The sequence below is a fragment of the Tachyglossus aculeatus genome, chromosome Y3, assembly GCF_015852505.1.
Source record: "Tachyglossus aculeatus isolate mTacAcu1 chromosome Y3, mTacAcu1.pri, whole genome shotgun sequence".
Taxonomy (NCBI): Eukaryota; Metazoa; Chordata; class Mammalia; order Monotremata; family Tachyglossidae; genus Tachyglossus; species Tachyglossus aculeatus.
In genome coordinates this window covers 1,888,644-1,904,531 of record NC_052095.1, presented here as the reverse complement: position 1 = coordinate 1,904,531, position 15,888 = coordinate 1,888,644, and the positions used below count along the sequence as shown (strand labels likewise).

Genomic DNA, 15,888 nt, shown 5'->3' with positions numbered 1-15,888 from the left:
AAGCGCTTACTACATGCCAAGTGCTGGGGGAGATACAAGGTGATCAGGTTATCCCCGATGGGGCTCACGGTCTTCATCCCCATTTTCCAGATGAGGGAATTGAGGCTCAGAGAAGCGAAGCGACTCACCCAAAGCCACACAGCTGACAATAATAATAATAATAATAATAATGATAATGATAATAATAATAATAATAATAATAATAATGGCATTTATTAAGCACTTACTGTGTGCAAAGCACTGGTCTAAGCGCTGGGGAGGTTACAAGGTGAACAGGTTGTCCCACGGGAGGCTCACAGTCTTCACCCCCATTTTACAGATGAGGGAACTGAGGCCCAGAGAAGTGAAGTGACTTGCCCAGCGTCACACAGCTGACAATTGGCGGAGCCGGGATTAGAACCCATGACCTCTGATCCCAAAGCCCGGGCTCCTTAAACTGAGCCACGCTGCCCTCCTGCCTGCTTCGGAGTCCCCCAGGGATAAGCGTACAAGTCTCTGTGCCTCAGTTTCCTCATCAATGGAGATTGAGCTCCTGTTCTCCCTCACCCTTAGTCCGTGAAACCCAGGTGGGACGGGGACTCCATCCAACCCGATTGCCTGGTGTCTGCCTCAGCGCTTAGAACATTCATTCATTCATTCAATCGTATTTATTGAGCGCTTACCCTGTGCAGAGCACTGTACTAAGACCGGTGTTCGGTACGCAGTAAACGCTTGGTAGAGACCCTAAAGAATCCGATGGGCGTCTGCGGGGCGGATGGAAATGGAAACAGTAGAGGAGCCGGATGGATCTGTGTTTTCTCTTAGCTCCGGAAATAGTCAACTACGAAGCTCTTGGGCTGGAAGCTGATACGTGGTAAGCATCCTTTGTCGTGTCTGTGTGTTTTAGTGTCTGTGTGTGTTACAGGTGGCGGGCGACCGAAGGGGAGAGGGGAGAGTCGGGGGGTGTGGGATTCTCTGGGCTGGGTCACTGGGATGGACAGGGTTGGATGGGGGAGAGTCAGGCGGGTGGGAATAATAATAATAATAATGATAGCATTTATTAAGCACTTACTATGTTCAAAGCATCGTTCTAACAATAATAATAATGGTATTTGTTAAGTGCTTACTATGTGGGAAGCACTTTTATAAGCGCTGGGGGGATACAGTGTGATCAGGTTGTCCCCTGTGGGGCTCACAGTCTTCATCCCCATTTGACAGAGAAGGGAACTGAGGCTCCGAGAAGTTAAGCGACTTGCCCAAGGTCATGCATTCATTCATTCATTCATTCAATCGAGGGCTTGATGTGTGCAGAGCACTGTACTAAGCGCTTGGGAAGGACAAGTTGGCAACATATAGAAACGGTCCCTACCCAGCAGGGGGCTCACGGTCTAGAAGACAGCTGACATGTAAGAAGAGATGGAGAGAGACAGAGAAGAAAGGAGATGGAGAGAGAAGAGAGAGGTGAAAAAGATAAATGAGAAGAGAGATGGAGAGAGACAGAGATGAGAGAGACAAAGAGGAGAGAGAGATGAAAAAGAGGAGAGAGAGGTGAAAAAGATAAATGAGAGAAGAGAGATGGAGAGAGACAGATGGAGAGAGAGGAGAGAGAGCTGAAACAGAAGAGACAAGAGAGAAGGAGAGAGACAGGGAGAGCAAAGATTCATTCATTCATTCAATCGTATTTACTGAGTGCTTTCTGTGGGCAGAGCACTGTACTAAGCGCTTGGGAAGTCCAAGTTGGCAACCTAAAAGATGGAGAGGGGAGAGACAGAGAGGTGAAAGACGAGAGAAGAGAGATGGCGAGCAGAGAGATGGAGAGAGTTCTAAGTGCTGAGGAGGTTACAAGGTGATCAGGTTGTCCCTCAGGTGGTTCCCAGTCTTCATCCCCATTTCCCAAATGAGGTCACTGAGGCCCAGAGAAGCGAAGTGACTTGCCCAGAGTCACACAGCCGACAAGTGGCGGAGCCGGGGTTTGAACCCCTGACCTCTGACTCCAGAGCCCGGGCTCCTTCCACTGAGCCACGCTGCTTCTCCAGGAACGTCCGTATCGGGCCACTGGCGAGAACCGGCGATGGAGCCGGGGGAGTGGGGAATGTGGGATTCTCCGGGCTGGGCCACTGGGGGAGGACGGAGCGTCAATCCCGCACCGCGAGGGCGGCGGGGGTCCCACCGCCCTTTGGAGACCCAGAGTCCTGAGCTGACTGGGGGCCGTGGCCCGTCGATGTCGTTTCCCGCGGCCTCCCGTTCTGATGTGTTTTATTTCTTCCCTGTAGGAGCATTGGTGTGATAACGTACATTCTGTAAGTACCGTGACCACGTCTGCTCTTGGGCGGCACATTTAGATGGTTAAGTTGAGGCCCCAGTCGCTCATTTTGGGTAAAGATACATGACAAAGTGGGCAGGCGTTCTGTTAATTTCGGATTACTCGATCTGTAAAGATGTATAAGGCCGTCTCCCCTGCCCTCCATTGGACTGTAAACTCCCTGGGGACAGGGAATATTCATGTTTTGTCACCTGTCTACATGTTTTGTTTTGGTGTCAGTCTCCCCCTTCTCGACTGTGAGCCCAGTTGTCAATCTTTCATTCAGTTGTATTTATTGAGCGCTTCCTGTGTGCAGAGCACTGTACTAAGCGCTTGGGAAGTCCAAGTCAGCAACAATCTAGAGACGGTCCCTCCCCAACAGCGGGCTCACGGTCTAGAAGGGGGAGACGGACTCCAAAACCAAACATGTGGACAGGTGTCAAGTCATCAGAATAAATAGAAGTAAAGCTAGATGCACGTCATTAGCAAAATAAATAGACTGGTAAATACGTACAGGTAAAATAAATAGAGTAATAAATGTGTACAAACATATATACTAAGTGCCATGCGCTATTCTAAACACTGGAGTAGATACAAGCTAATTGGGTTGGCCGCAGTCCCCGTCCCACGTGGGGCTCACAAACGCTAGGGACCGTCTCTATGTGTTACTGACGTGTAATAATAATGATGGCATTTGTTAAGCACTCACTATGTGCCAAGCACTGTTCTAAGCGCTGGCGGGGATACAAGGTGATCAGGTTGTCCCTTGTGGGGCTCACAGTCTTCATCCCCATTTTCCAGATGAGGTAACTGAGAGGCCCAGAGAAGTGACGTGCCCAAAGTCACACAGCTGACAATTGGCAGAGCTGCGATTCGAACCCACGACCTCTGACTCCATAGCCCATGCCCTTTCCACTGAGCCACGCTGCTTCTCGTACTTCCCAAGCACCTAGTACAGTGCTCCGCACACAGTAAGCGCTCCATAAATACGATTGAATGAATGAATGAAAGTAGCAGACTGGTTTTTGTTTTTTTTTGTTATGGTATTTGTTAAGCACTTACTATGTGCCAGGCACTGTACTAAGCACGGGGGTAGACACAAGCGAATCGGATCGGACACAGTCCCTGTCCCCTGTGGGGCTCACGGTCTCGACCCCCGTTTTGCAGATGAGGAAACTGAGGCCCAGAGAAGTGAAGTGACTTGCCCAGGGTCACCTGGCTGACAAGCGGCAGAGCCGGGATAGGACTCCCAGTCCCACGCTCTATCCGTTCATTCATTCAGTCGTATTTATTGAGCGCTTACTGTGTGCAGAGCACTGGACTAAGCGCTTGGGAAGTACAAGTTGGATCCGTTAGGGTGCGCCGCTTCCCCACGTCTAATACAGAGCCCCACCCCAGTGGCTGCTCGGATGCTCAACAGATACCATTTCTACTTGAGAAGCAGCGTGGCTCGGTGGAGTCAGAGGTCATGGGTTCAAATTCCGACTGCCGCTTGTCAGCTGTTTGACTTCGGGCGAGTCACTTCACCTCTCTGGGCCTCAGTTCCCTCACCTGTAAAATGGGGATTGAAACTGTGAGCCTCCCGTGAGACAACCTGATCACCTTGTAACCTCCCCAGTGCTTAGAACAGTGCTTTGCACATAGTAAGCGCTTAATAAATGCCATTATATATGTCACTTCACTTCTCTGTGCCTCAGTTCCCTCATCTATAAAATGGGGATTCAAACTGTGAGCCCCCCGTGGGACAACCTGATCACCTTGTAACCTCCCCAGCGCTTCGAACAGTGCTCCGCACATAGTAAGCGCTTAATAAATGCCATTATATACGTCACTTCACTTCTCTGTGCCTCAGTTCCCTCATCTGTAAAATGGGGATTAAAACTGCAAGCCCTCCATGGGACAACCTGATCACCTTGTAACCTCCCCAGCGCTTAGAACAGTGCTTTGCACATAGTAAGCGCTGAACAAAAATAATAATAATTATTATTATTATTCTTATTGGGGCGAGTCACTTAACTCCTCGGAGCCTCAGTTCCCTCATTCGCAAAACGGGGATTCAATCCCTCTTCTCCCTCCAGCTTAGTCTGTGCGCCCCACGTGCGGCCTGAGGATCTCGTATTTACCGCAGTGCTTAATACAGTGCTTGGGACGTAGTAAGTGCTTAACAAACACCACGGTTGTCATTATCATGATTATTATCATTTGCTACAGGGGAGGGGGTGAGGCTTCAAAGTGCCAACGGGGCACGGAAACCCCGTCGGGGGTCCTGTCCCAAAATCAATCAATCAATCGTATTTACTGAGCGTTTACTGTGTGCAGAGCACTGTACTAAGTGCTTGGGAAGTACAAGATGGCAACATATAGAGACAGTCCCTACCCAACAGTGGGCTCACAGTCTAGATGGGGCACAAAATACATTCGTGCCATCCATTCGATCATATTTATTGAGCAAAGCGCTGTGCTAAGCACTTCCTGCTCCTCGTGGGCGGGGAACGTGTCCACCGGTTCTGTTATCCCGTCGGTCTGCGCTCTGCCCACAGTAAGTGCTCGATAAATAACGATGATGATGGTGTTGGCGTTTATTAAGGGCTTACTAGGCGCCAAGCACTGTTCTAAGCGCTGGGGAGGTTACAAGGTGATCAGGTTGTCCCATGGGGGTTCACAGTCTTCATCCCCATTTGACAGATGAGGGAACTGAGGCCCAGAGAATACTAATAATAATGATGGCATTTGGTAAGCCCTTACTATGTGCAGAGCACTGTTCTAAGCGCTGGGGAGGTTACCAGGTGATCAGGTTGTCCCACGGTGGGGGCTCACGGTCTTCATCCCCATTTGACAGATGAAGGAAACGAGGCCCAGAGAAGAAGAATAATGATGGCTTTTATTAAGCGCTTACTATGTGCAAAGCGCAGTTCTAAGCACTGGGTGGATTACAAGGGGATCAGGTTGTCCCACGGGGGGCTCACGGTCTTCATTCCCATTTGACAGATGAGGCCACTGAGGTCCAGAGAAGTGAAGTGACTTGCCCAAAGTCACGTAGCTGACAAGTGGGTTTCAGGGCATTTCTCCTTACCGAATCCTGTATATATGTATATATGTTTGTACGTATTTATTACTCTATTTATTTTACTTGTACATATTTATTCTATTTATTTTATTTTGTTAATACGTCTTGTTTTGTTCTCTGTCTCCCCCTTCTAGTCTGTGAGCCCGCTGTTGGGTAGGGACCGTCCCTAGATGTTGCTGACTTGGACTTTCCAAGCGCTTAGTCCAGTGCTCTGCACACAGTAAGCGCTCAATAAATACGACTGACTGACTGACTGAATGAGTGAATGAATGAATGAAGTGGCAGAGCTGGGATTTGAACCCACGACCTCTGACTCCAAAGCCCGGGCTCTTTCCACCGAGCCACGCTGCTTCTCATTCATTCATTCATTCATTCATTCATTCATTCATTCATTCATTCAATCGTATTCATTGAGCGCTTACTGTGTGCAGAGCACTGTACTAAGCGCTTGGGAGGGACAAGTCGGCAACATATAGAGACGGTCCCTTCCCGACAGCGGGAACTGAGGCCCAGTCAAGTGACTGGCCCAAGGTCACACAGCAGACATAATAATGATGGGATTTGTTAAGCGCTTACTATGTGCCAAGCACTGTTCTAAGCACTGGGGGAGATGCAAGGTAATCCGGTTGTATCACGGGCTCCCAGTCTTCATCCCCATTTTCCCGATGAGGGAACTGAGGCCCAGAGAAGTGAAGTGACTTGCCCAGAGTCACACAGCAGACATGATAATGATGGTATTTGTTAAGCGCTTACTCTGTGTTTGTACAGGTTTATCGCTCTATTTATTTTACTTGTACGTATTTACTATTCTATTTATTTTGTTAATGATGTGCATCTACCTTTATTTCTATTTGTTCTGACGACTTGACAACTGTCCACGTGTTTTGTTTTGTCGTCTGTCTCCCCCTTCTAGACCGGGAGCCCACTGTCGGGTAGGGACCGTCTCTAGATCTTGCCGACTTGGACTTCCCAAGCGCTTAGTCCAGTGCTCTGTGCACAGTAAGCACTCAATAAATATGATGGAATGAATGAATGAATCACAGTGCTCTGCACACAGTAAGCGCTCAATAAATACGGTTGAATGAACGTGCCAAGCACTGTTCTAAGCGCTGGGGCAGATGCAAGGTAATCCAGTTGTCGCACGGGCTCCCGGTCTTCATCCCCATTTTCCAGATGAGGGAACTGAGGCCCAGAGAAGTGAAGTGACTTGCCCAAGGTCCCACAGCTGACGTGTGGTGAAACCAGGATTAGAACCCAGGCCCGGGTTCTCTCCAGTAAGCCAGCTGCTCCTCTAATCCCTGCTCCACCACAGTGGAAAGAGCCCGGGCTTTGGAGTCAAAGGACATGGGTTCGAATCCCGACTCCACCACAGGTCTGCTGTGTGACCTTGGGCAAGTCACTTAACTTCTCTGAGCCTCAGTTACCTCATCTGTAAAATGGGGATGAAGACTGTGAGCCCCACGTGGGACAACCTGATCACCTTGTAACCTCCCCAGCATTTAGAACAGTGCTTTGCACATAGTAAGCGCTTAATAAATGCTGTCATTATTATCATTATTATTACTATTATTCTCTGGGCCTCAGTTCCCTCATCTGGAAAATGGGGATGAAGACGTTGAGCCCCCCGTGGGACAAGCTGATCGCCTTGTAACTTCCCCAGCGCTTAGAACAGTGCTTTGCACATAGTAAGCGCTTAATAAATGCTGTCATTATTATTATTATTATTATTAGGTTGGACACGTACACTGCCCCTTACGGGCCTCACAGAGTGGCTCAACGGAAAGAGCCCGGGCTTTGGAGTCAGAGGTCGTGGGTTCATATCCTGGCTCTGCCAATTGTCAGCCGTGTGACTTTGGGCAAGTCACTTCAATCAATCAATCAATCGATCAATCAATCGCATTTATTGAGCACTTAGTGTGTGCAGAGCACTGTACTAAGCGCTTGGGATGTCATAGAGATGGTCCCTACCCAACAGTGGGCTCACAGTCTAGAAGGGGGTGACAGGGAACAAAACAAAACATATTAACAAAATAAAATCAATAGAATAGATATGTATAAGTAAAATAAATAAATAAATAGAGTAATAAATACGTACAAACATATATACATATATACAGGTGCTGTGGGGAAGGGAAGGAGGTAAGGCGGGAGGGATGGAGAGGGGGAGGAGGGGGAGAGGAAGGAAGGGGCTCGGTCTGGGAAGGCCTCCTGGAGGAGGTGAGCTCTCAGTAGGGCCTTGAAGGGAGGAAGAGAGCTAGCTTGGCGGATGGGCAGAGGGAGGGCATTCCAGGCCAGGGGGTGTATGGCGGATGTGTAGCGGGCCAAAAGCGAGTAAAATTGAGGAGCTGGATGTTCCCCAGTACTGCAGGTGCGAGATCCAATTTTTCTTCATAAAACCGAGTAACTAAGCAGAGGCCATCATGAGGCAAAAATTAAAGGGTTCTGCTGAAGCGGTAGCAAGCCAAGACTAGATGGCTCCATCTTCTCACCTCCTAAAAATTATTTCTTACTTTGTCATTGGCAGGCATTGACTTCAAACGTTTGTCTGTGGGGTGTGATGAAACCAATCCAATAATCTGTTTTTAACGTCCAACTCCTCCTCTAAACTCCTTCTGGGCAGGGGTGCCATCGACTAACTCTGTTGGAGTGTACCCTGCCTAGCGTTTTGTACGGGACTCTCCAGGAAGCAAGCAAGCGCTCAGTACATACCAGAGATCAATCGATAACCATCGGTAGATCAGCAGTATGGCATAGGGAGAGAGCATGGGCCTGGGAGTCACAAGGTTTGCTGCCATTTGTCTGCTGCACAGGGATAGGGCACGGGCCTGGGAGTCAGAAGGTTTGCTGCCATTTGTCTGCTGCATAGGGTTAGGGCACAGGCCTGGGAGTCAGAAGATTTGCTGCCATTTGTCTGCTGCATAGGGATAGAGCATGGGCCTGGGAGTCACAAGGTTTGCTGCCATTTGTCTGCTCCATGGGGTTAGGGCACGGGCCTGGGGGTCACAAGGTTTGCTGCCATTTGTCTGCTGCATAGGGATAGGGCACTGGCCTGGGAGTCACAAGGTTTGCTGCCATTTGTCTGCTGCATAGGGATAGGGCACGGGCCTGGGGGTCACAAGGTTTGCTGCCATTTGTCTGCTCCATAGGGTTAGGGCACGGGCCTGGGGGTCACAAGGTTTGCTGCCATTTGTCTGCTGCCTAGGGTTAGGGCACGGGCCTGGGAGTCACTAGGTTTGCTGCCCTTTGTCTGCTGCATAGGGGGGGGGGTCTCCTCGACCCCCTCCAAGTCTGGCTTCCGTCCCCTACATTCCCTGGAAACTGCCCTCTCAAAGGTCACCAATGACCTCCTGCTTCCCAAGTCCAATGGCTCATACTCTGTCCTAATCCTCCTCGACCTCTCAGCTGCCTTTGACACTGCGGACCGCCCCCTTCTCCTCAACACGCTATCTGACCTTGACTTCACAGACTCTGTCCTCTCCTGGTTCTCCTCTTAACTCTCCGGTCGTTCATTCTCAGTCTCTTTTGCAGGCTCCTCCTCCCCCTCCCATCCCCTTACTGTGGGGGTTCCCCAAGGTTCAGTGCTTGGTCCCCTTCTGGTCTCGATCTACACGCACTCCCTCGGTGACCTCATTCGCTCCCACGGCTTCAACTATCATCTCTACGCTGATGACACCCAGATCTACATCTCTGCCCCTGCTCTCTCCCCCTCTCTCCAGGCTCACATCTCCTCCTGCTTCAGGACATCTCCATCTGGATGTCTGCCCGCCACCTGAAACTCAACATGTCCCAGACTGAACTCCTTGTCTTCCCTCCCAAACCCTGCCCTCTCCCTGACTTTCCCATCTCTGTTGACGGCACTACCATCCTTCCCGTCTCACCAGCCCGCAACCTTGGTGTCATCCTGGACTCGACTCTCTCGTTCACCCCTCACATCCAAGCCGTCACCAAAACCTGCCGGTCTCAGCTCCGCAACACTGCCAAGCTCCGCCCTTTCCTCTCCATCCAAACCGCTACCCTTTGCGTTCAAGCTCTCATCCTATCCCGTCTGGACTACTGCATCAGGCCTTCTCTCTGATCTCCCATCCTCGTGTCTCTCCCCACTTCAATCCATATTTCATGCTGCTTCCCGGATTGTCTTTGTCCAGAAACGCTCTGGGCATGTTACTCCCCTCCTCAAAAATCTCCAGGGTCTACCAATCTGCGTATCAGGCAGAAGCACCTCACCCTGGGCTTCAAGGCTCTCCATCACCTCACCCCCTCCTACCTCACTCACCTCCCTTTTCTGCTTCAACAGCCCATCCCACACCCTCCACTCCTCTGCCGCTAATCTCCTCACCGTGCCTCGTTCTCGCCTGTCCCGCCATCGGCCCCCGGCCCACGTCATCCCCCGGGCCTGGAATGCCCTCCCTCTGCCTATCCGCCAAGCTAGCTCTCTTCCTCCCTTCAAGGCCCTACTGAGAGCTCACCTCCTCCAGGAGGCCTTCCCAGACTGAGCCCCTTCCTTCCTCTTCCCCCTTCCCCCTCTCCATCCCCCACATCTTACCTCCTTCCTTTCCCCACAGCACCTGTATGTATGTATATATGTTTGTACATATTTATTACTCTATTTATGTATTTATTTATTTTACTTGTACATACCTATTCTATTTATTTTATTTTGTTAGTATGTTTGGTTTTGTTCTCTGTCTCCCCCTTTTAGACTGTGAGCCCACTGTTGGGTAGGGACTGTCTCTAAATGTTGCCAACTTGTACTTCCCAAGCGCTTAGTACAGTGCTCTGCGCACGGTAAGCGCTCAATAAATACGATTGATGATGATGATGATGATGATAGTGCACGGGCCTGGGAGTCACAAGGTTTACTGCCATTTGTCTGCTGCATAGAGTTAGAGCACGGGCCTGGGAGTCACAAGGTTTGCTGCCATTTGTCTGCTGCATAGGGTTAGGGCACGGGCCTGGGAGTCAGAAGGTTTGCTGCCATTTGTCTGCTGCATAGGGTTAGGGCACGGGCCTGGGAGTCAGAAGGTTTGCTGCCATTTGTCTGCTGCATAGGGTTAGGGCACGGGCCTGGGAGTCAGAAGGTTTGCTGCCATTTGTCTGCTGCATAGGGACAGGGCACAGGCCTGGAAGTGACAAGGTTTGCTGCCATTTGTCTGCTGCATAGGGTTAGGGCACGGGCCTGGGAGTCAGAAGGTTTGCTGCCATTTGTCTGCTCCATAGGGTTAGGGCACGGGCCTGGGAGTCAGAAGGTTTGCTGCCATTTTTCTGCTGCAAAGGGACAGGGCAGGGGCCTGGAAGTCAGAAGGTTTGCTGCCAATTGTCTGCTGCATAGGGATAGGGCATGGGCCTGGGAGTCACAAGGTTTGCTGCCATTTGTCTGCTGCATAGGGTTAGGGCAAGGGCCTGGGAGTCACAAGGTTTGCTGCCATTTGTCTGCTGCATAGGGTTAGGGCACGGGCCTGGGAGTCCCAAGGTTTGCTGCCATTTGTCTGCTGCATAGGGATAGAGCACAGGCCTGGGAGTCAGAAGGTTTGCTGCCAGTTGTCTGCTGCATAGGGTGAGGGCACGGGCCTGGGAGTCACAAGGTTTGCCGCCATTTGTCTGCTGCATGGGGTTAGGGAACGGGCCTGGGAGGCCCAAGGTTTGCTACCATTTTTCTGCTTCATAGGGTTAGGGCACGGGCCTGGGAGTCCCAAGGTTTGCTGCCATTTGTCTGCTGCATAGAGTCAGGGCACGGGCCTGGGGGTCACAAGGTTTGCTGCCATTTGTCTGCTGCATAGGTTTAGGGCACGGGCCTGGAAGTCACAAGGTTTGCTGCCATTTGTCTGCTGCATAGGGTTAGGGCATGGGCCTGGGAGTAAGAAGGAAGGTTTGCTGCCATTTGTCTGCTGCCTAGGGTTAGGGCACGGGCCTGGGAGTCACTAGGTTTGCTGCCATTTGTCAGCTCCATAGGGAGGGGGTCTCCTCGACCCCCCTCCAGTCTGGCTTCCGTCCCCTACATTCAACGGAAACTGCCCTCTCAAAGGTCACCAATGACCTCCTGCTTGCCAAATCCAACGGCTCATACTCTGTCCTAATCCTCCTCGACCTCTCAGCTGCCTTCGACACCGTGTACCACCCCCTTCTCCTCAACACGCCATCGGACCTTGGCTTCACAGACTCCGTCCTCTCCTGCTGCTCCTCTTATCTCTCCGGTCGTTCATTCTCAGTCTCTTTTGCAGGCTCCTCCTCCCCCTCCCATCCCCTTACTGTGGGGGTTCCCCAAGGTTCAGTGCTTGGTCCCCTTCTGTTCTCGATCTACACGCACTCCCTCGGTGACCTCATTCGCTCCCACAGCTTCAAGTATCATCTCTATGCTGATGACACTGTGAGCCCACTGTTGGGTAGGGACTGTCTCTATATGTTGCCAATTTGTACTTCCCAAGCACTTAGTACAGTGCTCTGCACATAGTGAGCGCTCAATAAATACGATTGATGATGATGATGATGACACCCAGATCTACATCTCTGCCCCTGCTCTCTCTCCCTCTCTCCAGGCTCACATCTCCTCCTTCCTTCAGGACATCTCCATCTGGATGTCTGCCCGCCACCTAAAACTCAGCATGTCCCAGACTGAACTCCTTGTCTTCCCTCCCAAACCCTGCCCTCTCCCTGACATTCCCATCTCTGTTGACGGCACTACCATCCTTCCCGTCTCACAAGCCCGCAACCTTGGTGTCATCCTGGACTCGGCTCTCTCATTCACCCCTCACATCCAAGCCGTCACCAAACCCTGCCGGTCTCAGCTCCGCAACACTGCCAAGCTCCGCCCTTTCCTCTCCATCCAAACCGCTACCCTTCTCGTTCAAGCTCTCATCCTATCCCGTCTGGACTACTGCATCAGCCTTTTCTCTGATCTCCCATCTTCGTGTCTCTCCCCACTTCAATCCATACTTCATGCTGCTGCCCGGATTGTCTTTGTCCAGAAACGCTCTGGGCATGTCACTCCCCTCCTCAAAAATCTCCAGTGGCTACCAATGAATCTGCGCATCAGGCAGAAACTCCTCACCCTGGGCTTCAAGACTCTCCATCACCTCGCTCCCTCCTACCTCACCTCCCTTCTCCGCTTCTACAGCCCATCCCGCACCCTCCGCTCCTCTGCCGCTAATCTCCTCACCGTACCTCGTTCTCGCCTGTCCCGCCATCGACCCCCGGCCCACGTCATCCCCCGGGCCTGGAATGCCCTCCCTCTGCCCACCCGCCAAGCTAGCTCTATTCCTCCCTTCAAGGCCCTACTGAGAGCTCACCTCCTCCAGGAGGCCTTCCCAGACTGAGCCCCTTCCTTCCTCTTCCCCTCTACCCCCTCTCCATCCCCCACATCTTGCCTCCTTCCCTTCCCCACAGCACCTGTATATATGTATATACGTTTGTACATATTTATTACTCTATTTATTTATTTATTTTGCTTGTACATATCTACTCTATTTATTGTATTTTCTTAGTATGTTTGCTTTTGTTCTCTGTCTTTCCCTTTTAGACTGGGAGCCCACTGTTGGGTAGGGACTGTCTCTAAATGTTTCCAACTTGTACTTCCCAAGCGCTTAGTACAGTGCTCTGCACACAGTAAGCGCTCAATAAATGCGATTGATGATGATGATGATGATGATAGGGCACGAGCCTGGGAGTCACAAGGTTTACTGCCATTTGTCTGCTGCATAGGGATAGGGCACGGGCCTGGGAGTCACAGGGTTTGCTGCCATTTGTCTGCTGCATAGGGTTAGGGAACGGGCCTGGGAGTCACAAGGTTTGCTACCATTTTTCTGCTTCATGGGGTTAGGGCACGGGCCTGGGAGTCCCAAGGTTTGCTGCCATTTGTCTGCTGCATAGGGTTAGGATACGGGCCTGGGAGTCCCAAGGTTTGCTGCCATTTGTCTGCTGCATAGAGTCAGGGCACGGGCCTGGGGGTCACAAGGTTTGCTGCCATTTGTCTGCTGCATTGGTTTAGGGCACGGGCCTGGGAGTCACAAGGTTTGCTGCCATTTGTCTGCTGCATAGGGAGGGCGTCTCCTCGACCCCCTCCAGTCTGGCTTCCGTCCCCTACATTCCACGGAAACTGCCCTCCCAAATGTCACCAATGACCTCCTGCTTCCCAAATCCAACGGCTCATACTCTGTCCTAATCCTCCTCGACCTCTCAGCTGCCTTCGACACTGTGGACCACCCCCTTCTCCTCACACGCTATCTGACCTTGGCTTCACGGACTCCGTCCTCTCCTGGTTCTCCTCTCATCTCTCCGGTCGTTCATTCTCAGTCTCTTTTGCAGGCTCCTCCTCCCCCTCCCATCCCCTTACTGTGGGGGTTCCCCAAGGTTCAGTGCTTGGTCCCCTTCTGTTCTCGATCTACACGTACTCCCTCGGTGATCTCATTCGCTCCCACGGCTTCAGCAATCATCTCTGCGCTGATGACACCCAGATCTATATCTCTGCCCCTGCTCTCTTCCCCTCTCTCCAGGCTCACATCTCCTCCTGCCTTCAGGACATCTCCCTCTGGATGTCTGCCCGCCACCTAAAACTCAATGTGTCCAAGACTCCTTGTCTTCCCTCCCAAACCCTGCCCTCTCCCTGACTTTCCCATCTCTGTTGACGGCGCTACCATCCTTCCCGTCTCACAAGCCCGCAACCTTGGTGTCATCCTCGACTCTGCTCTCTCGTTCACCCCTCACATCCAAGCCGTCACCAGAACCTGCTGGTCTCAGCTCTGCAACATTGCCAAGAGCCGCACTTTCCTCTCCATCCGCACTGTTACCCTTCTCGTCCAAGCTCTCATCCTATCCCGTCTGGACTACTGCATCAGCCTTCTCTCTGATCTCCCATCTTCGTGTCTCTCCCCACTCAATCCATACCTCATGCTGCTGCCTGGATTCTCTTTGTCCAGAAACGCTCTGGGCATGTTAATCCCCTCCTCAAAATCTCCAGTGGCTAGCAATGAATCTGCGCATCAGGCAGAAACTCCTCACCCTGGGCTTCAAGGCTCTCCATCACCTCGCCCCCTCCTACCTCACCTCCCTTCACTGCTTCTACAGCCCATCCTGCACCCTCCGCTCCTCTGCAGCTAATCTCCTCACCGTACCCCGTTCTCGCCTGTCCCGCCATCGAACCCCCGCCCACGTCATCCCCCGGGCCTGGAATGCCCTCCCTCTGCCCATCCACCAAGCTAGCTCTCTTCCTCCCTTCAAGGCCCTACGGAGAGCTCACCTCCTCCAGAAGGCCTTCCCAGACTGAGTCCCTTCCTTCCTCTCCCCCTCGTCCAACTCTCCATCCCCCCCATCTTACCTCCTTCCCTTCCCCACAGCACCTGTTGATATGTATATATGTTTGTACATATTTATTACTCTATTTATTTATTTATTTTACTTGTACATATCTATTCTGTTTGGTTTTGTTCTCTATCTCCCCCTTTTAGACTGTGAGCCCACTGTTGGGTAGGGACTGTCTCTATATGTTGCCAACTTGTACTTCCCGAGCGCTTAGTACAGTGCTCTGCACACAGTAAGCGCTCAATAAATACGATTGATGATGATGATGATGATGATGATGATGATGATCAGCCTTCTCTCTGATCTCCCATCCTCGTGTCACTCCCCATTTCAATCTATACTTCATGCTGCTGCCCGGATTGTCTTTGTCCACAAACGCTCTGGGCATGTCACTCCCCTCCTCAAAAATCTCCAGTGGCTACCAATCAATCTGCGCATCAGGCAGAAAGTCCTCACCTTGGGCTTCAAGGCTCTCCATCACCTCGCCCCCTCCTAACTCTCCTCCCTTCTCTCCTTCTACACCCCACCCCACACCCTCCGCTCCTCTGCCACTAATCTCCTCACCGTGCCGCGTTCTCGCCTGTCCCACCATCGGCCCCCGGCCCACGTCATCCCCCGGGGCCTGGAATGCCCTCCCTCTGCCCATCCTCCAAGCTAGCTCTCTTCCTCCCTTCAAGGCACTACTGAGAGCTCACGTCCTCCAGGAGGCCTTCCCAGACTGAGCCCCTTCCTTCCTCTCCCCCTCGTGCCCCTCTCCATCCCCTCCATCTTACCTCCTTCCCTTCCCCACAGCACCTGTATATGTGTATATATGTTTGTACATATTTATTACTGTATTTATTTTACTTGTACCTATCTATTCTATTTATTTTATTTTGCTAGTATGTTTGGCTTTGTTCTGTGTCTCCCCCTTTTTAGACTGTGAGCCCACTATTGGGTAGGGACTGTCTCTATATGTTGCCAACTTGTACTCCCCAAGCGCTTAGTACAGTGCTTTGCACACAGTAAGCGCTCAATAAATATGATTGGTGGTGATGATGATGGTTAGGGCACGGGCCTGGGAGTCACAAGGTTTGCTGCCATTTGTCTGCTGCATAGGGTTAGGGCACGGGCCTGGGAGTCACAGGGTTTGCTGCCATTTGTCTGCTGCATAGGGTTAGGGCAGGGGCCTGGGAGTCGCAAGGTTTGCTGCCATTTGTCATCATCATCATCATCATCAATCGTATTTATTGTTCGCTTACTGTGGGCA

The 15,888-nt window shown here is 51.5% G+C and overlaps 1 protein-coding gene across 1 annotated transcript in view; it reads left to right on the top strand.

Moving 5' to 3' along the window:
• The first annotated feature begins 782 nt into the window (after positions 1 to 782).
• Positions 783 to 15,888, top strand: part of LOC119946714 (death-associated protein kinase 1-like) — a 79,654-nt gene continuing 64,548 nt past the window's right edge. The window contains exons 1-2 of the mRNA XM_038768128.1: positions 783 to 853; positions 2,253 to 2,279. Coding sequence (XP_038624056.1) covers positions 783 to 853; positions 2,253 to 2,279 — 98 coding nt within the window. The remainder of the gene's footprint in view (positions 854 to 2,252; positions 2,280 to 15,888) is intronic.